At 30.1% G+C, this 27566-nt stretch overlaps 2 protein-coding genes across 3 annotated transcripts; one reads left to right on the top strand and one right to left on the bottom strand.

The window, feature by feature from the left end:
* The first annotated feature begins 1857 nt into the window (after window positions 1-1857).
* On the top strand, window positions 1858-19786 carry LOC109600095 (glutamate receptor-interacting protein 2). 2 transcript variants are annotated; one of them, XM_020016172.2, is made up of 15 exons: window positions 1858-2020; window positions 3314-3489; window positions 9942-10085; window positions 15691-15900; window positions 15957-16122; window positions 16180-16682; window positions 16740-16862; window positions 16919-17099; window positions 17810-18030; window positions 18086-18427; window positions 18481-18642; window positions 18696-18809; window positions 18863-19326; window positions 19383-19502; window positions 19605-19786. In XM_020016172.2, the coding sequence occupies exons 2-15, from the start codon at window positions 3414-3416 to the stop codon at window positions 19671-19673; spliced, it is 2895 nt and encodes a 964-aa protein (XP_019871731.2). In that variant the 5' UTR covers window positions 1858-2020; window positions 3314-3413; the 3' UTR covers window positions 19674-19786. The 2 variants fall into 2 exon arrangements, with proteins under 2 accessions (XP_019871731.2, XP_019871732.1); XM_020016173.2 differs by lacking the exons at window positions 1858-2020; window positions 3314-3489; window positions 9942-10085 and adding an exon at window positions 14116-14684.
* On the bottom strand, window positions 19703-25983 carry LOC109600075 (solute carrier family 35 member E1 homolog). Its single transcript, XM_020016153.2, has 4 exons — window positions 25584-25983; window positions 24948-25282; window positions 22724-22963; window positions 19703-22670 (listed from the first exon to the last, which is right to left on the bottom strand). The coding sequence occupies exons 1-4, from the start codon at window positions 25906-25908 to the stop codon at window positions 22473-22475; spliced, it is 1098 nt and encodes a 365-aa protein (XP_019871712.2). The 5' UTR covers window positions 25909-25983; the 3' UTR covers window positions 19703-22472.
* Window positions 25984-27566: the final 1583 nt, after the last annotated feature.

Raw genomic sequence — 27566 nt, 5'->3', positions numbered from 1 at the left:
TTTTATTTTTGTTTTAATGGTTCTAGAAATATGCTTTTTAGTTTCAAATCTAATTAAACTTAATTAAGGTGTCTTTAATTTCCGTAAGACTACTTATATTAATGTAGCCTTACTTAAAACTGACCAGAAATTACAATAATTAAAAAATGGTTGTCTTGTCTGTGAAACATCAGTTTATTTTCTGAAAAATTAACAATTATAATAAGTAATTTGAAGGCAAAACTTACTTGTGGATATTAAAAACTGATGACAACTCAGTTGGAAATTTCTTATTGTAGTTTATATCACCTCAAATAAAAAACATTGAATCTTATTTTTGTTTTAATGGTTCTAGAAATAATTTTTGTAGTTCCAAATTTAATTAAACATAATTAAGATGTATTTAATTTCCGTAAGTCTAGTTATATTAATGTAGCATTACCTAAAATTGTCCAGAAATTACAATAATTAAAAAATGGTTATCTTGTCTGTGGAACATCAGTTTATTTTCTGAAAAATTAACAATTATAATGAGTAATTTGAAGGCAAAACTTACTTGTGGATGTTAAAAACTGATGACAACTCAGTTGGAAATTTTTTATTGTAGTTTATGTCATCTCAAATAAAAAACATTGAATTATATTTTTGTTTTAATGGTTCTAGAAATAATTTTTGTAGTTCCAAATTTAATTAAACATAATTAAAATGTCTTTAATTTCCGTAAGTATACTTATATTAATGTAGCATTACCTAAAATTGACCAGAAATTACAATAATTAAAAAATGGTTCTTGTCTGTAAAACATCAGTTTATTTTCTGAAAAATTAACAATTATAATGAGTAATTTGAAGCCAAAAAATATTTATGAATATTCAAAACTGATGAAAAGTGAAGAAATAAATTTCTTAGTTCCAAATCTAATTAAACCTAATTAAGATGTCTTTAATTTCCATAAGTCTGCTTATATTAATGTAGCATAATTGTGGTAATAAAAAACATAAAGTAATGACAATGTTTTATTTCAAAAAGGCGAATTACAGTGAAATATCCGTTAATTTTTTAATTTTAATATTGTAATGAAAAAACATAAAGTAATGACTGTTTTATTTCAAAAAGACAGATTAATGTGAAATTTCAATTTTTTTTCCGAAAAATTATCAATTATTATGAATAATTTGAAAGCAAAAAATACTTAGAATATTAAGAAGTGACGAAAACATGGGAATTTCTAATCGTAGTTTATGTTACCTCAAATAAAAACATTGAATTTTATTCTTGTTATAGTAGTTCTACAAATAACTCTTTAGTTCCAAATCTAATTGATATAATTAAGATACTTTTAATTTTCATAATTCTACTTATATTTATGTAGCATTATCTAAAAGTGACTAAAAATTACAATAATTAAAAAATGTTTACTTCTATTTTGTCTTAATAAGAGAGACTATAAAATCATGACAATGTATTATCAAACAATATATAAAAATATTGAACTTGTTCTTGTTTTAATGAGTCCAGAAATGTGAAAGTCAACTCCAATTATACATGATTAGTAATTCCACTCCTGTTAAATAACCATTACCTAAAATTGGTCTGTGCAACAAAAAAGTGGAAGCTTTTATTCAGCCTCGTTGAAAGAGATTACAAAGCAATGAAAATATTTTATTTCTAAAAGACAAACTGCTGCGAAACCTCAGTGAACCAACAGTGAAATAAAAAGGCAAAAAAGTCCGCTAATTGATCATTGATTTATCTCTTTATCTCCGTGCCATGTGCGAGTGTGAGTGTTTACTTTGTCACGAGTTTGCGGATTCTTCCCCAGCATCACTGGTCCACCGTCAGTTGACGCTCGCCTCCCCACGTGATCGTGTCCTCAAGTGCTTTGCCGCAACCTTAGCATTCGTGTTTTTCAACCCCACAACTTGTGAACGTTATAATTATTAATTAATAACTTTTTCGTTTTTGTGTTTTTGTAGAAATTGTGTTTTTTGTGGATATTTTAGAAATTTATTTGGTTAAATTATATGTTTTAATAAAATGGGTATGTATGTATTTTTATTTTCTAATATATTAATTATGTAGTTTTTAATTTACTAGATTATTAAAGACATATTAATGCATTAATTAATTATAAATTGAAGAAGAAACTTTTGTTTATTTCTATTTGTTAGTCAAAATATGGATTGTGATTATTGGAGAAACATAAATTCATTTTATTCCAACCAATAAATTCCTCGATAATTTTGTGACAAAGTGCTTTTAAATCCAATGAAAAATATTCATGAAATATGACTTTAAAGAAAATAAAACGTGAGCATACATAATTTATTACTTTACAAGTTTCAAATTACTTTGGTACAAAATTTTATAATACAAAATGTCATAAAGGTTTCTTAATAATTAGACAAATTGCTAAGACAACGAAACAACAATGGATGTCACGAAAGTTTTAATTGAATTTTCTGAAGATAGGGCACGTAAATACGAAAGAACCGTGGCCGAAAACGTAACGAATAATAAAGCAACAAATGAAACGGAATAAAAGCGCCAGATGTGAAGGTATGTAAAACAGATCGGAATGTCTGACGATTATTTTTGTAATTGAAAACTACAAAATGAACGGCATTTCCACCGGCATTCCAATTTTTTTTTTAATCGTGAAGTTTCCACTGCAGAACAATTAAAAGCTTAATAATAGAACAATGGAAAAATCATTGCTTTGTTCTACAAAGGACCTTTTCAGTCAGGTAGGTAGCAAATGCAGTTGAATATTTAATAACGTTAATGTTTAACTGGGATTTGACTATTGTACGTCGTAAAATAATCCGGTTGGCCGCTTTATAAATACGGATTAAGCTCCCGGATTCGTAATGGACGGTCAACAGATCTGATTTACGTAAAGTACCAGAACGGTTTAACTCTCCAGTCGACTTTTATCTTTGCCGTCCCATTTCCACTTCATTTGGATAAAGCCAAGTTGATTATGATGTTTGTCGGCCAGCCAGAAAGTCCAATCACACAACGAAAGAATGTTTACAAAAATTGGACGGGAATTTCAGGACGCGCAGGAATTTAAATTAAATAACCGACTGCGACTGAAGTTTTGCATAAGTTTACAATATTCCGGGCTGGAATGTTTTTTCAAAAGAGAAATGCAGGAGACGAAGAAGGTTCTAATAAAACAAAATTAAAGTTTTCACAATTCCTTTTTTTGACCGACAATGAACTGAAGAAACGTTTTGTTTTATTTTTAAAATTCAAGTCTACTTTTACAAAGCACCTAAACCGCAAAACAACAGTTTGTGCAACGTCTCATAAAACATGTTTGTTCCAGATTGTGCAACCCATAAAACGGCAACCGACTACCATAAACACGTCTCCGTACAGATATGAAGGAAACCAGACAAGAACAATTTCACAATTAGCCGAGAAAAATGAAATTGTGGAAAGTTCTGGCCAGGAACAGTCACGTGTACACGGGCAGAAAACCGGAGGGCCTGGAACTGTTCGGTGAGTCCCCAAATGTTATCCGTCACTTTTAGACGCAAACGTGCGAAGCAGTAAAAATAAAGTCTCTGATCAGCGGAGCACAAAGAAACCGACGCGTGTGTATACTCAGTGACATGGAAAATAGAACACATAGATCTAGACAGATTTTTTGATGTACAGTTTGGAGTAACAGATTTCGAACAGTGTACGATTAAAAATTCAGAAAAAAATATTTATCAATATCATTTTCTAAAATTAATGAGGAAACCCCCATGATTGTTCAAACGCTCATTGACTTGTCTTGTCTTTGACGTAACGAGATGGTCAATTTCAATTTGAGATATAAAATTACTTGGCACTTCTACTTGAAGTTTATGTTGGAAATTTGAATTTTGAACACTGCCCCCATGCCTCACATATGTTCAATTGGCGCTAAGTCCGTAGATCTTGGTGGCTTTGGTAACAAATTTACATCACGATATTGGAAACACTCCAGTAACCTCCACAGTATAAGGTCTGAGTTGGAAAACTGGATTGTGAAGGATCCTAAGGTAAGACACCAAATGTTGTTGAAATTTAACTATCTTACTTAATGACATCCCAAATCTTAACTCTAGCTGTTTAATATACACACTTCCCTAGAAAAAAATGAAGCTTTCACGTTTTTTTGGGTGTTCTGTTTCCTACCATCATGGATGAACAAACAAAATTAAATTGAAAAATAAGCAACATTTATTAATATACTACAATAAACTGTAACTTTAAGAAAATAAATTATTCAAATTATTATTTATTTACTTTATTATTGTTTTATAAATTGTAGACTTTGAAAAATTACTTATCAATAAATAACATGTATTATCAATAAAAATTATTTACGTCATTATATAGAATACTCATACAATTAAAATACTTTGATTATATGTTTTTCGAAAATAAATTATACATATATAGTACTATTTAAAAAACTATTTTATTAAAGTACAAAAGTATTTTATAAATTGTAGATTTTGAATATAAAATTATTCATCTTCAATATTATTTAAAAAAATATATATATTTCATTAGGATTTTATAAGCGTAGAAATTCCCATACTTACATCTTCACCGATGGACCGATGCGACGGGCTCACATCTATTTAGACTATTTTGTTTTTTAAACAAATCTGAAGGATTTTGATCATATGAATTTTAACCGTAAGGGAAAATGATCGTATGGAATTTGATCGTTATGGAAAATGATCATATGGATTTTAATCGTATGGAAAATGATCGTATGGATTTTAATCGTTATGGAAAATGATCGTATGGATTTTGATCGTTATGGAAAATGATCATATGGATTTTGATCGTTATGGAAAATGATCGTATAGATTTTGATCGTTATGGAAAATGATCATATGGATTTTAATCGTTATGGAAAATGATCGTATGGATTTTGATCGTTATGGAAAATGATCATATGGATTTTAATCGTTATGGAAAATGATCGTATGGATTTTGATCGTTATGGAAAATGATCATATGGATTTTAATCGTTATGGAAAATGATCGTATGGATTTTGATCGTTATGGAAAATGATCATATGGATTTTAATCGTTATGGAAAATGATCGTATGGATTTTAATCGTATGGAAAATGATCGTATGGATTTTAATCGTATGGAAAATGATCGTGTAAAATTTGATCGTATGGATAAATATCAAATGACCTAAGTCAGGTTTTTAGTAATTCTCACGTTTTTAATTAACAAGAAATTTATTTCACAATAATTTTCACATGAAATTTTTATAATTAAAAATTTTTTGGTTATATATAGAAGCGTAATAAACAGTAAATTATAAAACATACATTAAATAAATTAATTGTATAAATACACAAATTTTTATAAACTGTTTTAGTAATATGAATTATTCATATTCAATATTATTTAAACACTATTTCATTAAATAGAATATTTTTTATAAACTGAAGATTTTTAAAAAATTTAATATTAGTATATTAAAAATATATATTAAATAGAAAAATATCGAATAAGATAATATTTTTAATAAATTATAAATATACATTAAACAAATTAAATGTATTAGAATAAATACATAATGTATACAAATAAATAAAGATTTTTAAAAAATTAATATACTATTAAAAATATATATTAAAAAGAAAAAATAGCGAATAAGATAATATTTTTAATAAATTATAAATATTTAATATTATTTTAATTATTTTAAAAAATCATCAAAATAATATGAATAATATAATATAATAATATATAACATATGCCCATTTTTTCCTTAATTGCTTCGATTGTTATTATACGGCCATCTAAAGCCGATAGATTCTTCAAAATTTGCTAATTTTGGATGGCTGTAACTTTTTTCTCGGAACTTTAAACCTTGAAAAATGCTTGGATGTGAGTTATTCAAATATAACATTTATTTAAATCTATTTAATTATATCCTTAAGCTGCCATTCTCTTCTAAAATGCATGACCTTCATTCTATGATGAACACATCGCTTGATAAAAAACTTGTCTTTTACTTTAAACTACTGGTTGACAATTACTCGAATGGTGATAACTAAGATCTCTTAATTTATTTATCGCTTGATACCTTCCTAAACTTCTTTGTCTCCAACAATTCCAAACAGTGCCTTAACTTCTCTTCATCTGATTTTCAGTTGTCACAAACAAAAGTCTTACTTATTTTAAGTCGTGAAAATTTGCACATCTTTGTACTACTTTGAGTTAAATAAAAGAATCTTGTAAACGCAACAAACTCTTGGACAAGCAAACCTTCGAAATCTAATCACCCCTTGTCCTCATATAGACGAAAACTGGACCACTGGATCAATGCGTCCTATTTTCTATGTCACCGAGTATATTTTTGGAATGAACGATCTATTCTCTGCAGAGCACTAAATCATATTTCTCACAGCGATATCTGATCGATCATCCGAAATCCGCACGCTTTGACCCGTTCGCGGCTAATAAAAGCTCACCAAAAGAATTTTTATTTATACGGACCACCTTGATGGTGAAAACACGCCCGTAAAATGTGTTCCGAACGTCGAACGATTTGTTTACACGGTCGTCATAAACGTGTGTTTATTGCACGCACCCGTTTAAACAGCACAGTTTTAAATTTCCGACGTGTTCTTCACATTTTCCATGCCCATTCACACGAGACACAGTTGCATGGACGGTGATCAGTGCGCGAGATAAATTTTCTGACTCGCGTCTGTTTTCTTAATCAAACTTTAATGAGGCCCGAAAAAATAATGAGACATGTGTGCCCGTTGCAGATGAATGTTTTGTAAACAAAACGGGCTGAATTGAAGAAGCAAACTTTTTCCAGCACACCCCCCCAATTAAAAGTTCCCAAGACAATTTGTACTTTTTTTTTAATACGCACACATGTCAAAGCTTCAACAAATTAACGGGCAAATATCGTGTGTCAAAAGGTCTCAAATACGCCGGGGGTTTGTTTTTTTCTGTTTTGCAACGTCGCTATTTCCGTTAATTATGAAACATTTGGCTGGCGAACGAAGAGATTTTGTTTTGAATTAAAACCAAGTTTTGACGATAAATTAAGCCGTGTTGGCTTAATGGGACGATTTTAGATTTTCTCATAAACGACTGTCCGTTGTTGTGAGCAGAAATTGACATTGAGATGCGATAATAAAGTCTGGAACAGTAAACGTCACATGTTTTTTATTTTGCCATTAATACTATGTATTTTGTAATTGCGGTTTATGTTTAGAAGAGTGCAGATGAGAAAGCATGTAAGTCACATCAATTTTGTAAGTGTAAATAGTAAAATTGAACGTTGAGACACACTAAATTACTTTTAATGACCAAAACAGAATTTTTATTTTCATTTCAGTAATTAGATTCAGATTGTTACAATTTCTCTTTGTGAATTTGTGGTACAGATTGTTTATCAATTTAGGCGTTTACAATTAAATTATTTAAACAGGCGGTTGATTATGCAAAGAACACGATATTTTTTATGAACTGTACTTTGTCCAAATTATTCAATTTCAAAACTGTATTAGAAACAATGTGCTTAAATAGAAAAAAATCATATAAATAGTAATGTTTCAAAATTAAATTATTTATGATATTTTAAACTATTAACTTTTTTAAAAATTGTGTATTTTCAAAAATAAAATATTCTTATTAGAGTAGTACACAACATACCGTGTATGTAATGCACAAAACTAAATTATTTAATAGAAAAATTAAAAAGTACACAAAAATATTTTTATACATTGTTTATTTTCATTTTATATGAAAACAATTTTCTTTAAAAAAAAAACAATAATTACATATTTTATATATATTGCAATTTATTCCAAAATAAATTGAAATTTAATATCATACAGTAATTTTATTAAATAGAAAAATATAGAATAATTTTTATAAATTGTAGATTTTTTCAAAATTAAATTGTTCAAATAAAAATTAAGAAATATACAAATGTTTCAAATTTAACATTATGTTTAAGAAATATTATTAAATAGAAAGAAGTACACAATATTTTTATAAATTGCAGTTTTTTCGAGTAAATTACTCAAAATCGACAGTATATTAAAAAAATGAACATCAAATAGAAAATTACGAAGTTCACAATTTTTTATTTGTATTCAAGTTTAATTATTATAATTATTTAAAAATATCCTTAAATAGAAAACATTATAAATACACAATATTTTTTATAAATTATATATTCCTCAAAAATAATGATTCAAATTCAATATTTTATTAAAAACCCTTTGTTAAGTAATAGAAAAATTAATTCTTTTTCAATTTTTATTTGCAGTTTTTCGAAAATTAATTATTCAAATTAAACATTATATTCTTAAACAGAATATATAATATATAATATTTTTTATAAATTGTTATTTTTCCAAAAATTTTATTACAAAAAAAAATTAAAAAATACAGTTTTTGAATAATTAATTATTCAAATTTAACATATTATTTAAAAATATTCTTAAATAGACAATTTAACAAATACACAATTTTTTTTATAAATTATGTAGTTTTTCTAAAAAATAAATCATCAAATTTGATATTATATTAAAAAACAATTATGTTAAATAGAAAAATTAAGAAATACACAATTTTTTATTTGTATTTTTTCAAAAATTAATTATTCCAATTTAATTATTATTAAAAATATCTTTAAATAGAAAACCTTTTTCAAAAATAAATTATTTATATTTATAAATTTTTATATTTATATTTAAATTTATCATTATATTTAAAAAATATTCTTAAATAGAATACGTAACAAATAATATTTTCTATATATTGTTAATTTTCAAAAAAATATATTTAAAAAAAAAAATTATATAATAAAGTTCATTTTTTAATTGTAGTTTTTGAATAATTGGTTATTCAAATTTAACCTTATAATATTCTTAAAGAGACAACTTAACAAATACAAAATTTTTTTATAAATTGTAGTTTTTTAAAAAATAAACCAAAAGAATTTTTTTCTAAAATAAATCATGAAAATTTGATATATTAAAAAACAATTTTGTTAAATCGACAAATTAAGAAACACATAATTTTTTAAAAATTAATTATTCAAATTTAACATTATTTAAAAAAAAAAATAATTTAATAGATACAAATATACAATATTTTTTATACATTATACTTATTTCAAAAATAAATTATTCAAATTCAATATTATATAAAAATTTAAATAAATAAAATACACAATATTTTTTTCAAAAATAAATAATTCAAGTTTGATATTATATTAAAAAATTATTTTGTAAATAGAAAAATTAATAAATATAATTTTTTAATTGTAGTTTTTCAAAAATTCATGACTTCAACATTTTATTAAAAAAATACAATTCTTAACAATTACACAATATTTTTTAAAAATTGTAGTTTTTTAAAAACAAACAATTCAAATTTGATATTATTGTAGTTTTATAAAAATTCATCATGCAAATTTGACATTAATTTACAAAAAAAAAAAAAATACAAATATTAACAAATACACAATATTTTTATAAATTACAGTTTATACTAAAATAAATTAATTCAAAAGAATTAAGAATTATAATTCTTCTTTTAATCTAGACTTTATTAAAAAAACGATTTTATTTAAATAAAAATTAAAAACTATACATTTATTATAAATTACAGTTTATTCAAAAATATACTGTTAAAATTTAACAATATAATAAATAATATTCTTAAATAAAAGAAGTAGTAGAAATTGTAGTTTTTTTCCGAATTTAACAATATTTTTATAACGTTCTCATCAAAGTGTTTTAATAAATAAATAAAATTTAAACAAAAAAATATATTTCTTTATAAATTAAATTGTTCCAATTTAACATTTTGTTTATAGAATAAATTTATTTTATTTTTAAAAGTTGTTTGAAAGATAAATTAACATAAAAGATGCTAATCGAATGTGTCCTTTATTTTTTGTTTTAGATTTGAAATGCAGATCGCCAACATTTTCCGAGGACTCGGGAAAACACTCAGAAAGTTGCCACGACCGACCTCACAGCTTTTACATGACGGCGGTCCAATTAAAAAAACGGGCCGGGGAATCACTGGGAATAATATTGTCGAACGGTATGAAAATTGTTCACAGGTCCCCATTAAAAGTATATAATAAACCACGAACGACGTCTGAAATATTCCTCGTCAAGTTTTACACGTAAAACTTTCCTCGTGTATTATCCAGAAAACTAATAAAAACGTCCGGCAGGTTCTATTTTTAATATCGATCCGCTGAAAAGACTATTGGAGCGAATTTATTAGTCGTATATTTAGTAGCCACTTATGTAACATCCTTTGTGGTGATTTACTGGAAAAAAAAAATACTCGGAATTTAATTTTCACGAGGGTGCACAATCAAATAAATTAGTTGGGCAAAACGCACGACTAGAACTGTTTGAATTTTACCAGAACAAATCCGCACTCGTGTGTTACCTTAATTAAAGGTAAATGTACCGTTGAAAATGATATGAACGTCAGAAAAGTTTCTATTGTTATGAAAATTTCTAAATTCAAATGGGTTTGGGTCCTGAAATACAACTTCCGAAGCCACGATTCTTAAACCGGATACACGGGATGACGCAGTGGTTGGAAACTATTTATAGACTATGGTCTTTAGTCGGTCGTAGCCCTTACCTGTCTATGAAACACTACATTCACTTCAGAAGTTACAACAAGTTTTCGAAGGTATATTTTCAGAAGACGTTTTTTTCATTAACGTATAAATTTTTTGATTGATACACCCAATTAGATTGCGGTATTTTCAGATGTATCGAGGTTTATTTTCAGTCGGATTTCAGTATAATACGATACGGTTGTGATTTGTTACTTAATTTTCATGTTACATTATAAAAAAGAAGTAAATTTAGATCCGAGACGAAGAAATAACAAGGGTATCCCGTTTCTTTTGAATGTCACATTTCAAATACATCCGCATAAATATTTTTCTCCGGGATTGTATAAGTAAACAAACATTTCAAGATCCAATATTATTATTGCCTTATTTCATTGAAAAATATTTTTAACTTACGGTATTGATTTGGTTCTATTTGTACACTTTTTCAGGAAAACCATAAAACTGTAAACAAGAGAGCAAAAATATTGAAACTATTCGAAACTTTTAATATTTTAACAATTTGTAACTCAAGAGTGCCTATAAAATAACACATTTAAAAATGTTTATACTATTTGCTTAAGTTTAATTTAATGATTGTAAGCTCGGAAAAGTGAATTTAAAATTGATGTGAATGGAAACATTTATTGTGGACTGAACAGCTGTTGTGAACATTAATTGATCCAGACTCATAACTTTATTAGCTCCCTTGATTGAAATAAGGCCGAATTAAAAATAGCGCCGCCGTTCACTGAAACTGACCAATTGACGAATTAAACATATATAAATAAATGGAGAAAACGCAGTTTCCCAACCGACAACCGACTTACCAGGGCAAAGAAAACTAACGGGGCGACGTATAGTTTTAAATAAATTAGTCAAGACGAAAAAAAAAAACAAAAATAATGTCCAATTACACGGCTTCAAAAACAGATTCGTCGCAATTATGCGACCGAGTAATGAGTGCCGAGTCTGGACTCTCCGAGTTTTGACGGAAATCTGTTTTGACATCTGAGAAATTCCGCGCCGTCGTTTTCCAAGACTCTCCATGCCGGTCCATTTAATTGGGAGCATGCAAATGAAATACGGTGCAAAATTAGACGGGCTTACTCTCTCACGTAGAAAATGACCAGGTAGAAATGCGGGAATATTGCACGAGGAAAAAAAGCTCCCGCGTCAACCAACACCACGACTCGAGACGCACGTTGTTAAATTTGTTGTAAAATGTTTTAATTGTCGCAATACTCAAATTACTTCTTATTGATATATTTTGTTTTTTACACATTTTTTTTTTTAATTAGGGGAGGGAATAATTTAAAGCTGCAAACTTTTTCAAATAATTTAAAAGCAATATCTTATATGTTTAAGCTGGCTATAACTATAGACAGAAGAATAATAAAGTTGAGATTAGCCCTAATTGGTATATTTTATTTTTTACACTTTTCAGCGTTCTATTTTGAAGACTTTCTTACGAATCATACTAAAATATCAAAATAATATCTAAAAATTTGTTGGTTGTAGAGTAATAAATCTAATACTAGTCATAATTGGAATATTTTGTTTCATACACAATCTTTATAATTGAGGCAGTTCTAATTGAACATGAGAACTGTTAGAAAGATGCAGTTTTCAGCATTCCATTTTAAATACTTTTTTATAAATTATACTAAAATTTCCAACAAATATCTTAAAAATTATAGATACAAGACTAACAAAAATGTAGTTAGTCCTAATTGGTGAATTTTCCTTTTTATACATTCTTATATTTCGACCGACAATAACTGAGAACAGTAAGAGTTAGATAGATGGAGTTTTCAGCATTCTATTTTGAAGACTCTTTTACGAATCATACTAAAATATCAAAATAATATCTAAAAATTTGTTGGTTGTAGAGTAATAAATCTAATACTAGTCATAATTGGAATATTTTGTTTCATACACAATCATTATAATTGAGGCAGTTCTCACTGAACATGAGAACTGTTAGAAAGATTCAGTTTTCAGCATTCCATTTTAAATACTTTTTTATAAATTATACTAAAATTTCAAACAAATACCTTAAAAATTATAGATACAAGACTAACAAAAATGTGGTTAGTTCTAATTGGTGAATTTTCCTCTTTATACTTTCTTGTATTTCGACCGACCATAACTGAGAACAGTAAGAGTTAGATAGATGGAGTTTTCAGCATTCTATTTTGAAGACTCTTTTACGAATCATACTAAAATATCAAAATAATATCTAAAAATTTGTTGGTTGTAGAGTAATAAATCTAATACTAGTCATAATTGGAATATTTTGTTTCATACACAATCTTTATAATTGAGGCAGTTCTAATTGAACATGAGAACTGTTAGAAAGATGCAGTTTTCAGCATTCCATTTTAAATACTTTTTTATAAATTATACTAAAATTTCAAACAAATACCTTAAAAATTATAGATACAAGAGTAACAAAACTGTGGTTAATCCTAATTGGTGTATTTTGCTTTCTATACTTTTTTTATATTTCGACCGACCATAACTGAGAACAGTAAGAGTTAGACAGATGGAGTTTTCAGCATTCTATTTTGAAGACTCTTTTACGAATCATACTAAAATATCAAAATAATATCTAAAAATTTTTAGGTTGCAGAGTAATAAAACTACTACTAGTCATAATTGGAATATTTTGTTTCATACACAATCTTTATAATTGAGGCAGACCTAACTGAACATGAGAACTGTTAGAAAGATTCAGTTTTCAGCATTCTATTTTAAATACTTTTTTATAAATTATACTAAAATTTCAAACAAATACCTTAGAAATTATAGATACAAGAGTAATAAAACTGTGGTTAGTCCTAATTGTTGCTGATTCTATTTTGAATGATCATTTACGAATCATACTAAAGTAAAAAACTAAAATATAAAAAATTGTAGGCTGTAGAGTAATAAAACTAATTCTATTCGTAATTGGTATATTGTGTTTCATACACAATCTTTATATTTGAACCAGCACTAACTGAAAATAGGAACAGTTAGAACTTTTCAGCATTCCATGCTGACCTAACAATGTTAGAAAGATGCAATACTCACAATTCCATTTTGAATATGTATTCATAAATCTTACTAAAATTTCAAATAAATATTTTTTGTTTTTTACATTTTTTATATTTAAGTCAGCAAAATAACTCAGACTCAAAACTGAGAGTTTTCAATATTCTATTTTGAATATTTTCTACAAAACATGCTAAAATTTCAAAAAAATATGTAAACTATAGCCAGTAGAGGAATAATCTTAGAGAGATGACACTGTAAAAATTACAGAAAGCAGAAAAATTTCATCGGAAAACTGACACGTTGCGTTCTTTCCTTCGACGTTACATGCACTTTTCCCTCTTTACGAAACTTTAAACGTTTCATTCAAGTATCGAAAAAAACTCGTTTGACAGCTGAAGTGTCGTCGAAGATATTTCTGAGGTTCGTGGGCTCATTGTGCGCCGCTTAGCGCGTCGCCTCTCAGGAAAGTTAAAAATAAACACTTTTCGCTATGACGGGACACGAAAACATCACGGAGAATATCCAAACTCCACAGAACTGGCCCGACCATGATTCCTATCCACGATAATCCGAAAACGTGAGTGAGGAAAACTCGTCTTTTGTGCGTGTCCCGTGCGGCGCTTCAAACACCCGTTTTTCGCCCCAACATTTGATCGACGGAACTAATATACATTTATCGCAGTTAAAGTGTTTATAACAGTGTCTAATAATAACCACCACCATCTACTTTATAACTCAGTTATCCTAATAGATAGTATTTCTCAGTGTTTACGTTTCTAATTTTAAAACATATATGTAGTTCGCTAATAGACAATGGACGGTATTGAAATGATGTTAATGAACTGAGCTTTTATGTGTGCAAGTAAATATGTTCTCTTCCTTTAAACTGCCTTCGTTGAGGCCGAGAAGCAGGAGTTTTTCTAACGCGGGGGCGGCCGGAAGTGGCAGTGAATGTTCTCTACTACACAAACCGCCGAAAACACCAGTCGGATCGCCGAAACAGAAACACCATCGAAAAAGTAACGTATCTGTGTCCAGGTATTTAGATTGGCTTTCTTTAAGTGATTTTATCAGTGTCTTGAGTGAGTTAAGTGGTCGAAAAGTCTATTTAATGGTGAAGTCAAAATGTGTTTATTGTTTTCCTTAAATTTAATAGGTCAACAATATTTAACAAATTTATTTTTGTCATTTTAGAAGTAGAATTAAATGCAGTACAAGTTTTTAGTCCTACCTGGAATAAATTTGCTCCTCTTAAAAAGGCACTTAAAATTGAGAAGTGATTATTGACCCTTTTTATCACATTGCACGTAAAACTTTGTTTGAAAGTATAAAAAGAAACTAAAATTTCCAATTCCAATTAGTTCCTCGAAATATATATTTCACTCCACATTAATTCCGATGCCAGTTGATTAAATTAGTTAATTCAAGCACGTCCGATATAAAGTCGGGGATAATCTGTCTTGATTGCACGATTTAAAGCGCCTATTGATTTTTGTAAATGCACTCGAGTTTTAAGAATCCCATCGAGTTAAACTACTGACATCAGCAAGCTTTTCAATTCCATACTTTGGCCTGGAATCAAATTAGGGCCTGTGCAAAAGCTGTTGAACTATCAAAGGACCGAATACAATGCACCGGAGTGTCTTCCCAATTTACCACCTTTTTTTAATGGGGCTGTTTTTATTTTCAAAAGATTTTTGTGGGGAGTTGGCGGGAAGATTTGAAGCGGATGCGCGTAATTAACGCGAGATGTAACAGTTGTACAAACAAATGATATAGTGCTCATTTCTGCATCAAAACACTTCACGACTTATGAGGGACACTAAATTATGAGCTAAATATAAAACTGTCTACTCCCTGAAATGATTTTTACAATTTGTTATCCCCATCTCATTTAAACAGTTTTATTTCAATGTCGTATAAATATCTTTTTGTTTTTCACTCGCGCTTGCAATGACGCAGAACTAAAGCTTGGCACTTGCACCAGGAACAATTAGTGTAAATCAAGGCAAAACCGTTTTGCAGGGAATTCTGAAATCGATCCAGGTCCGGTCATATCATCACTGAGACCGGGATCGGTGGCTTTGCAAAGCGACCAGCTTGTCGCCGGCGATCGCATCTACAGCGTGAATGGAATCACCACCACTCGGATGAAGCCCGAGGAAGTGACCACGTTGTTGGACAACGTGGACGGGAACGCACTGCTTGAAGTCGAGTATTCTCTTCCCAACTACGGTAAAATGAATCACCATCTACAGTAAGAGGTTGCTAATCCAATGTTTCGGTTGCAGCATCTCAAAATTCTCTATGCGTCACCTCCAAAGTAACAGAAGTGACGGTGGAGAGTGTGGACGGCTCGCTGGGGATCACGTTGAGGGGAGGAAGCATTCCAGAACATCCGTCGTTGAGCAGACCTCTTGTGATCACGCAGATCAGACCCAACGGACCGGCCCACAGGTAGTAGTTATGTAGTTAATCAATTTGAAAACATCAACTGATCAAATGTTTTATTAGGACCGGCTTGGTGCGAGTTGGCGACAGACTTCTTAAGGTCGACCATCACTCGCTTGTAAATAAAACGTTGCTGGAGGCGCAGCAAATCCTGAAGGAGAATTCGAGCCACTCCAGCCCTCACGGCATCACTCTCACAACCTTAACCATAGAGTACGATGTGAGCGTGATGGAGTCAGTGAAGTACGCAAATGGGCCACTTCTAGTGGAAATCGATCGACAGTTGGAGGAAGACTTCGGTTTGGTGCTCACCAATTGCATCGATTTGGGCCCGGACGACATTTTGGCGGCCGGCTACTACATTGAGAGTATGGTACCGGCTAGTACAGCCGACAGGTGCGGTGCCTTGAATATTGGTGATCAAGTTTTGGCGATCGATGACCTGGTGTTGGACGGTTGGAGTGGCACACCTGGTGATGCTGAGAGACTATTAAGGAGGGCCACTAAATTACAGATACTTCCTTCGCACGCCATTCAAAGAGTACCGTCCAGAAACTACGGAAACGGTAAGGAAATGTAATAAAACACTAGATGGTATAAAAACGTTTGGAATATTTTTGCAGCGCAATATGCAAACAGTCCCAGCGTTGCTGGCTTCAGTACCCTCAACTCCAGACGCTCGAGAAACAACAGGAACCGTTCCAATCGCCAAAGCACCATCCATAAATCGTTCGACAGTGACTGCGGTATGACATCCCACATTTAATTTAAGACTTAAATAATTTCCCTCTGGTTTATTTAGGCAGTAATTATTGCGGTTGTACCGGAAACTTGGGCGTGTCTCACCCCGAAACTTTAAGTGTGACCCTAACTGCAGATCGTGGACTCGGATACGGATTGGGTGTATCCGTTGGCGATCACTCAGAAAACAGATCCGCAGACATTCTGATTTCGAGGATTACGCCGGATTCTCCTGCTTACAGGTAAAAACAAACATTACAAGTTGTAAGGGCAGAATCTATGTTTAGCCCGGTTTTGTTCTTCGTAACGGATTTACAGCGTCGCGCCATTAACACTGACTGAAACATCTGCGGATTGAAAGGTTTATTAAGTTTATTTACGGATGCCGTAATATTAGTTTTGATCTTAGGCTAATTTATAGAGAGTATTTTTAGATACGGTAAGACTAAACAGTACCTAATATCAAGCGGAGAAACCAGAGCGATGCTGGATTAATTTGTTAGCAATCTGCGTTTCTAAACGCATACAAGTTAACAAAAACTATTAAATTAAAAAGCATCTGGTTCTTGTTTGTCCATTTTTCTTCGTTTCAATATTACTGTTTTGCCTCATCCAAAAATAGCAAAACAAATCATTTGTAGATTCGTCAAGACTAAACAGTATCTACCCAATAATCAAACGGAGAAACGAGGCCACCATTGGATTAATTCGTTAGCAATCAGCGTACCTAAATGCATACACGTTAAGAAAAACAATTAAGTTAAAAAACATGTGGCTTTTGTTTGTCCATTTTTCTTCGTTCCAATATTTCTATTTTCCTCCACTCAAAAATAGCAGACACAAATCATACACAGATGTATTCACATCTAATAATACATCCCAGACCATCACTTTGTTCGTTAATAACACGAAATTACCAAAATGATTTGCGACACAACTAAAACGTTCGCAGATGCGGCTGCCTCCAGGTCGGCGACAGAATCATCTCGGTAAATCACCAGCCCAACCTGACGCTGCAGGAAATCCACTCCATATTGGAAATGGGAAACGAGACAAACAGCAAAGTTACACTTCAGGTGGAGTTCGACGTCACCGACACCATCGTACCGTCCAGCGGGGTTTTTACGGTGAAGCTGGCCAAAAGAGGATCGGGTTTGGGGATCACGATTACTGGTACGTATGTCGATGAATATATATGAAGAGCGAAGACTTTAATAAATGTTTTTAGCTTGTAAGGCTCGTCCTGAAGAACCGTTCATCATCTCGGAGATCAGAAGGGGCTCGATAGCACACAGAACTGGTACTTTACACGCAGGCGACAGACTTTTGGCAATAGACAACAGAACATTAGACCACATGAGCTTGGAGTCAGCCTTTGACATTCTCCAGACGTCCACAAACGACATTGTGACTTTAAAGGTGGAAAAAACTGAAACTGAGAATGCCAATTTGTTCCTGGACAGTGTTGTGTACACTGTTGAGTTGCACAGATACGGGGGACCCTTGGGAATCACCATTTCTGGAAGTGAGGATTGTTTGGATCCAATTGTTTTGTCACGGTTAACTGAAGGTAAATTATTAAGTCACAACATAATTTTGTGTAAAACTTTTTCGTCTTCAAAGGTGGATTGGCTGAAAAAACTGGTGCATTGCATGTGGGAGACAGAATTCTGGCAATAAACGGCGAGAGTCTGGAACACAGACCATTATCAGACGCCATAAGGTTACTTCAAACATCCGGAGACAGAGTACAACTGAAAATTGCCCGGAACATTAAAAGCAGCGGTAAAAACCTTTATTACAATCCTTGTTTCATTTTTCATCTTAATTGTTTACAGAAACTTCAGAAGATTCAAGATGCAACTATTCTAGTCCTGGATTAATGAGCGTGGACAGTGCCATACACTCGTGGGACAGCAACACAGTGGACAACCAACCAGACAACGCAACGGGTATGAAAACTTCCCCCTATAATTGCATTTAAAATTTAATAAATACTTTGCAGACATACACGAGATAAAGGACATCGAAAGTGTACTAAGCGAACCTCTGTCATATCTGGACGGAGACAAGACAGCTACTAAAAAGCACCAAAGAGATTCCCAGTTGCAATTCTATTCAGACACTGAAGAAATATTTTGTCCAAGCCCTTTGCCACTGCCAAACTACAACTTCACCAACACCATCAAATATGAGAACTACACTCAATCTCCGGCGCATTTCAACGCTGCCAATTCCTTCAACTCCTCCAATTCGTTCACTGAAAGAGCGATGAGGAGTTTCAGTCACGAAAACATGTTGGATAATGAGGTTTACCACGTGACGTTGTACAAGGATTCGATTTACGATGATTATGGGTTTAGTGTCAGTGACGGGTTGTATGAAAAAGGTGTGTACGTCAACAGGATCAGAAAGGGGGGTCCGGCTGATATCGTCGGACTGTTGAAGCCTTACGATCGTATAATACAAGTATGTATTAATTTTTTTGATTACAGCTTGAACGTTTATTGATTTTATTTTTTTAGGTAAATGATACAAAAACTCAAGACTTTGATTGCTGTTTAACTGTACCTTTAATAGCATCGGCCGGCGACAGGATAGAGTTGGTTATAGCGAGGAATCCTTATTTGAATATCGCTGATAAGGTACAATTCAATTGTTAATTTTAACATTAAATGGATAATATGGAAAATATTAAAAGTAATACGATTTTCACTTACCCACAGTCATAATATTTCTTATTTCAGGATGTTTTGGACAACATTTCAAAGAAGTCGTTCTCAGCTAGCCAAAATACCATAACAAAGACTTTATAATTTTATTTATTCAAAAATATAATTCCACATTCTATATAAAAAAATATTTATTTTAATTATATGCATATTTACAATTATTATTCCATAAATACAAGTTTGAAATACCTACACAATACTGGAGTTTTATTTATTTAGCATTTTTGGAATATTATACATTCACATAAAAAAATAATACACATTTATATACAAGGGGGTAACTTATTAAAATTAAACGAGGTACAACGGATTACACAACCACTAATTCAGAATGAGTAAAATTATAATCAATACAGATTTATGGACTTGAGCAATAAAAGTTGCATTATAGGTGTTATACAATTTGTCTATTTAAGTCATTTTTATAGTCAGCTTGAGAAAACTGCTTTTTATAATACAAAAATTAAAGCAAAAATTAAAAAATTTTATTTTAAAGCAAGATTTATTCTTATTACTGTGGGAGATGAAAGGAGGATTCACATTTTAGGTGAGATGCCAAGGTGTTTCCCATTTGGAACAAATAAACACATGTCCATAAGATATATTGACGTAGGGATATATGGAACTAGTCACAAATAGGAAACTGGGCTTGGGGGTTACTCTATCTATCCGTTACAATAATAGGGTCAAAAAAATTATGATTTAGGTGATCATATCTTACTTTAAAATATAATTTAAGTAAATAATTTAAAAATTAACTTCATATTTATCAGCCTAAATAGACAATCTGTATGTAAATAAATTAATAAAAAATAAGAATTATATGTTGTCTAAAACTTTTGATATATAAATTAAAAAAAAAAATACAAATTATATACAGAGTACGTTTTATGGCAATTCACAATATAGATTGTAGATTTATTAATTGGCTGAACATCTTGAAAAAAGGACAAACAGAAATCAATTATTCAAATTTCAATGGAAGATAATAGGAGTTTTAAATATATAAATTGAATTAAAAACTTCCAATTAAGCAAATACTTAAGAACGTTTCAAAACTAGGGAACAATGTTATTTTTAATTACTTTAGGTCATCCCTTTAGAATAATTGAATGTAGTCCAAATAAAGACGTTACAAAGAAAAGTGTAACCTAAATGAATATCACTTCATCGAAAAAGAAATAGTAATATTAGTAACAGTACAATTGTCAATAAATCTTGTTTTAAAAAATAATTCAAACATGTTCTTTTGTTGTTTAAGTTCTCTCGTGGAGAGAGGTTTTATGACAAATTACATTCATAATTATCAGCTCAAATAGACAGTATATATGGACACATTAATTAAAAAAGGATATATTGTCCTAAAGTTTCGATGTATAATTAAATAAAAATAAATAAAAACACATACAGAGTACTTTTTATGACAATTCACAATTTTGTCCTGTACATTTATTATTTCATTTAACATCTTTGAAGATGAACATAGAAATCACAATTAAAATTGTACGGAAGGAAATTCGAGAAGGTTTAATATATAATATAGGGAGCTGGAAATTTTCCAACTGAAAAAATTGTGGTGGTAGTTAGAAAACACCAATATTAATAAAATGTATGAAAATTAGGGAACAAAGCCATTTTAAGTTATTTTAGGCCGTCCCATTAGTAAAGGAAAAAATAAGTGAACAAGGAGTTTTATAATAATATAAAGTTATAATATTCATCACTTATTTGAGACTGATTAAAGTATTAAAATTATTGCAGCATTATATGCCGATAGCGACAGAATCATTGTTGATGTAAAAGAGTGATGACAACATATCTCGGCAGTATAGAGGTCAGTATACCCCTACATTAAAAACGTAAGGATAAAAAACCTTCTTGTACTCATAATACACGTAATATGTATTTGTTTATAAATAGAAAATTAATCTATACATAAAAGTTTCAACAATATGTACAGTATAAAAGGGGCAAAACTTAGTTTTTTGATTTAAAGTTCTTCCTTAATTATTAATTTACATAACATCTTTTGTACAGTGTCAAGAATCAATTTGAGTCAAAAAACCATTTAGAATGGCTTACAATCTCCCAAATGCATTTAAGAGATCGATTACGTTACTGACTAGGAATATGATTAATCATTTCACTGTCGCAATTAATTAAAAACACAGCCTTTACGATCCGGATCAAACAGATGCCCAAAAAGTACTAAACAAATGGTGGCATTATTGCTGCGATTATTGTAGGAACACGTGTTAAACAAAACAAACTTAAACAAATAAGGCACACATGATTTACAATGGTTGTATAAATGTGAATAGGGTTTAACCTTTTGAGCACCCACTTTCGCGAAGGACTGTTTTAATTATGCTGGATTAATTTTATCGCAGAATTACGAGATTAAATTTAATTATTCTAGCTTTTACTAGTACAGAAACACAAGTGAAACATAAAAACTAAGTAAGTACAGGTGAGGAATGTTGTAAAAGTTGCTTCAAAAGAAACTAATACAAATTTAGTTGTCGACTTTAGTTATTTTGTCTTTTAAACACATAATGTAATAATGTAAGTTTGAAATAAATATAAAAGCAATAAACTAAATATTATAGAAACCTCAAGGAAAATATTTTAAGGTTTTTATTATGCTTAAATTATATTTATTTCTAATTTAAAAATTGTACTTTAACTAATCAAATCGTTTTTGGCATATTTTGAACTTATCTAGTCTGATTAAACGTGAGATAAAACCTTCCAGCGATGATTAAAACGCCACCGCTCAACATCAAACAATAATTAATAAACATCTCAAACCTATGCGCTCTCACAGACAATCCAACTTTCTCTCCACGTGCTCACAATTTAATTCCATTTAAGCGTTCACCTTCATATAAACAGTAGATTGTTTCGCACCTTCGAGTTGTAGCTGAAGGTGTTATTGTTAAAGCCGTTGGTGTAACCGTTCGCGTATTTACCGTCCTCCTGTAACATAAAGTTGCCGTTCCTGTGCTGCCATCGGGAATCGCCGCCGTGCGTGGGCAGCAGTGTTTTCGTTTTCTCCGCCTGTTTCGCGTCGTATTTGGCCTGAACAAAATGCAAATTATGATCCTGTTAACGTCAAAATGATTAAAATTTACCTTATTGTAGAACAGCACCCCGAAAATGGCAAGGAGCATGCCGCAAACGTTCGCCCCCGTTACGGGGTTGCCCAAAATAAACAGGGACACGGCGATGACGAAGATACGTTTGCTGGCGTTTGCGACCGCGTATGTCAGGGGTGTGACGTGATGTAGCACGCTGAAGGCGATGATGTTTTGCAGCCAGTTCAGCACCCCGTCCGTTATTAACAGGCCCACCACCCGGTAGTCGTGTATTGCCTGAAAGTATTCATTTCTTTAAATAATTCGATTTAAATTCGTAGATTGTAATAAAATGCTAAAAAGTTGTTATAATTTTGTCCATTGACAAGTACGTAATTTAAGCTTAAGTTTTAATAAAATTAAATTGACCAGTTGAATAGTAGACACGACAATAACAGAAAAAAACAATAAAAATTGTAGTACTGACATCGAATTGATGTAGTATAACCCATATTTTTAATATATTTAATATGATATGATATGATCACTATATGTTTTCCTGAAAGCAACTGACTATAAATTAAATTTGAGAAGAATTTTGGTAATTGTTTAGAATCACCTCATTTCAACCACAAAAAATAAAAAAATTAAGCTATCGACAATTTCTTTTTCAAAATATTCTACATTTCGGCGTATTAAAGAGTATGTTTTGATTAGGTAAAACAAATTAATATTTCTTAGGGAAAAATTAATTTGAAAAAATGCTGATTTTTGCGGGTTTTAATTGAAACTTTTGATTTTTTTCAAAAAAAAAAAAAAAAAAAAATCGACGTAATTTTTCAATTTTTGAAAATTTAACGATTTAACTGGAGTTCACGTTTTATATCATAAAAAATAAAAGAATTAATTTTTTTAATGTTCTTTTTTAGGCGTGATGAAGAACTTCGGTCTTGATCAACTGAAAAAAATTAAAATTTCTTAAAGAAAAATTAATTTTAAAATTGAACAATACTGATTTTTGACGTTTTTTCTTGAAATTTTTATAATAATTTTATATTAACTTAACCTACTGTTATTTCAGAAAGTTCATATTAAAAAAAAAAAATTAAGTTTGAGTCATAAAAATTTAAAGAAAAAACCTAAAAAAATCAGAATTTTAATTTAAAATTGTTTTTTCTCAAAGATTAATTAAAATATTTTATTTTTGATGAACTTCCTGAAAAAAGGGCATACATTATAAAAGAAACTTTTTAAAAAGAATTCAAGAGAAAATCTCAGAAAGTAATGTTCAAATTTAAAATTAATGTTTCTCCAAGAAATTTTGCTTTTTTTCAATTGGCCAAGACAAGTTCTTCAACACGCTTAAAAATAGAACATTTAAGGAAGAAAAAATATTGATTTTTTGATTTTTTATGATATAAAAATTGTTAAATTTTCAAATATTCATAAAAAAGTTAAAAATGACGTTATCGACAATTTTTTTTTTTTTTTTTGAAAATGTGCTTATTTAATTTTGCATATAGAATAGTTTTAGGCAAAAACCGCAATTCCAGATTTTTTAATTGACTAAATGACCAGCATTTAATTTAACATTAATACTTTTTATAGTATCTAAAATAATATCCTTTTAATTTAATTTTGGCACACTCCTTCGTAGAAATTCAATCAGTTTCCATATATACATGACATATACGCAGGAACGACATTTTTAAATAATTAAATTAAATTCATCACTAAAAATAAAACGTCCACATGTTTTGTGGTTCCTGGGTACGTTAAACATAATCTCTGCGACCAGTTCCATCTGCTGACCTTCTTACAATCTTTGAACTAATTTTAGCAAGTCCTATTTCCTCCAGGTGATTGGTTTCAATATGCGTTAATGATAAGAATGGATAGATTTGATATTCAAATTATTTAGACATCGATTTTTAAATTAGCCCAATTTTTACTGCATATATATTGGTATGCAATACAAGAAGTACAACTTAAATTTTTGCTATAATTGCGGCCACTACTGTAAGTAAAATTAAATGTATAATTAATATATTATCTTGCAAGATAAGAACATATCTACCGTCGTTAATAAATCATCAATAGTATTAGTAAACAATACATTTCGTAATGGTAAATAAATTTTGCTCATTCAACATAAAATATTTGTATAAAAATTGAGTACGACCTTGACGCATTTATCAAATGTTTATCAAAATGCCAAACGAGGAATCTATTATAATAACTTATCAAAATAGATTCAAAAACATTCCTAATTAATTCTTACCACACTATCGTCTTTGATCAAAGCGAATAAGTCAAAGAACACCCAGATAGGAAGGAACATCATGAACGCCAGACGACCCAAGATGTGTAAGAGCCTCAAATGATGCACACCAGTATCATGTAATACTTTTTTGGAAAATATGTTCATCAGGGAGAAACCCATCGTCGCACACAGGGCGCTAGCCAGACCGATTACGTCGAAGCTGATTTCTGTGACGGTGGCGATGGCCACGCCGGCGATTATTGGGATAAGGGTGATGTAGACGAGCGTCGTTTGGCGCTCGCCCATTATCACCCTCGAGAGGACGACGGTGAAGAGAGGCATTGTTGCTTTTACTGGAAAACAATATTCTGTTACATGCTTGTGTTATGTAAATATGTTTATAATTAAAAGGCCGTGGCATTTTACAGTCATTGAAAAATATTTCATTAACATCATTAACACAGATTGGGGTTCCCATGATTATAAATCCGGATTTATGATTTACTGTACATAAACAGAACGTTCTGCTCGATTTACGAAATGTAGAACAACATGCTAAATTGGGACGCAAATAAAACCTTGTATGGTCAAGGCAAACGAAAATTTAAAGGCCCGACCACCAGTAAACATAACCTAATAAAGTGAAAGTGGTACCTGTGTGTGCATAAGAAACGGGCACCTTCCATATGCTGACATGCGAGAAAACGGAGGCGGCGAACTTGCCGAATGCAAGTGGCACGATGACACGCATGTAATAACGCCAGGATATGTCCACATACTTCCGGACGCCCCACAGATTGAACAGGGGCCCGCTCAGCACGGCTATAGAGAACAATTGGACCATTGTCATGGTCATGGGATATGGAAATTCGTTGAGTAACGTCTTGCCGACGACATTGTTGCTGGAGCTGACCACGTACCACGACACGCACAACAACAGCACGGTTATTATTTCCTTCGTTTGTTTGGAATCGGCCATGCTGGCAAGAAGTCGGGGACGTCACTAACGTCAGGTTGACATTGACGTTTGAACTAGTGCCAGTTTTTATTGGCTAAAATTTCCATAAGATCGAATTTCCATAATTACGTCTACTATTATACAGGCAATTATGTAATTTGAGTTGCATACTTTTATTATAAATTATATCATATTTTTTATCTATTTAATTTATATAATTCGATAATTATATATAATAAAATAAATAATATAGAAGTTTATAATTATATACTTCTTTCACTATATTGTAATTTTAAAATACAATGTAAATGTAACGATTTATAAATTATGTATACAATTATTAGTTCATATAGTTCTAAAATTCAAATTTCAAAGTCAAATAACAAAGTACATTTCCAAATTTTGTTAAATGTTTTCTAAGAAAATATATTTTAGAATTGAAAAAAATCATTATACATACAGTAGCGAGCATAATTATAACAACAATGGTGGCCAGAGAAGTAGCACACATTATTATCTTAATGTTAATTTGGAAACGCATAACTTAAAAAATAAATGCAATAAAAATATTTTATATTTTACTTTAAATAATTATATTACATTCTTTCCCACATTATTTATTTTATTTTATTTTTATTTTTAAACCGAAATATTTTCTAATTAAATTAAATCCTAAACAAAATAAATAAGAAATGTGCTTAGTTACAGAAATAGCACGCTTTTGAAAACTATATATTTGTTAAATAATTTATACATAACTTTAAATAAAATTATTTTGTTGCGTACCCTTTGTTCGTTATAACCAACTGTAAAGAGTGAGGCTGGGAAATATAGCCAATGGTCGTTTGAAATTAAATTTGTTGCTTTTCGATATTTTAATCGAAATTTTAATTACGTCATTCCACAAGTTTTCAATTGTTTTTAAATCCGGACTTTATGTTGGCCAACAATTTAATATTTCAACCATCTTTGAACAACTTTGGATACATGTTTCGTATTATTTCAAAACCCAAATTTGGTAAATTATCATTAACAAATGGATTCCGTTACATCTATCAGGATATTTCTATACGCCAAACAAAACAAATTACTATTACTATATTTTTGTCTCCATTAATATACCAAAAACCATCAAACTTAGATGAAATGTGGTAAATAATTAAGAGTCATAAAATTTAATTTCAAACGACTATTGCCGATATTTCATTGAATCTTTACAGCTTTTCTAAATGGTTATAACGAACAAAAGATATCCAATAAAATATTAACAATTTTGTTTAAAGTTGTTCAGCCAAATTTCGAATTTATTTTATTTAAAATTTAATTTAAGCTAAAATTATTTTGATCTAGACACAAAATGAATAATATAAGAAAGAATATGAATGATGAATTATTTTACATAAAATTAAAATATTTTGATTGTATTTAATTAAAGATGGGTCTTCTTTAATTAACATACATAACTGCATATAATTTTTGTCTAATTTCGTATTAATTTTAAAAATGAAAGTTAATTAAATAGAGTATTAATAATTATCATTGTAATTGTAATTTTTTGAATAAACAGATGTGAAAAATGTAATATTAATGATATAATTTCACTACAAGTTAGTTTAAAATGAAGTTCATATTAATTATGATTTAATATGACGTAACATATTAAATTCATAGAACTTTAA

Source organism: Aethina tumida, chromosome 5 (assembly GCF_024364675.1).
Source record: "Aethina tumida isolate Nest 87 chromosome 5, icAetTumi1.1, whole genome shotgun sequence".
In the NCBI taxonomy this organism is placed as follows: domain Eukaryota; kingdom Metazoa; phylum Arthropoda; class Insecta; order Coleoptera; family Nitidulidae; genus Aethina; species Aethina tumida.
The sequence above is the reverse complement of the archived record's forward strand: the minus strand, read 5'-3'. Positions and strand labels throughout refer to the sequence as shown.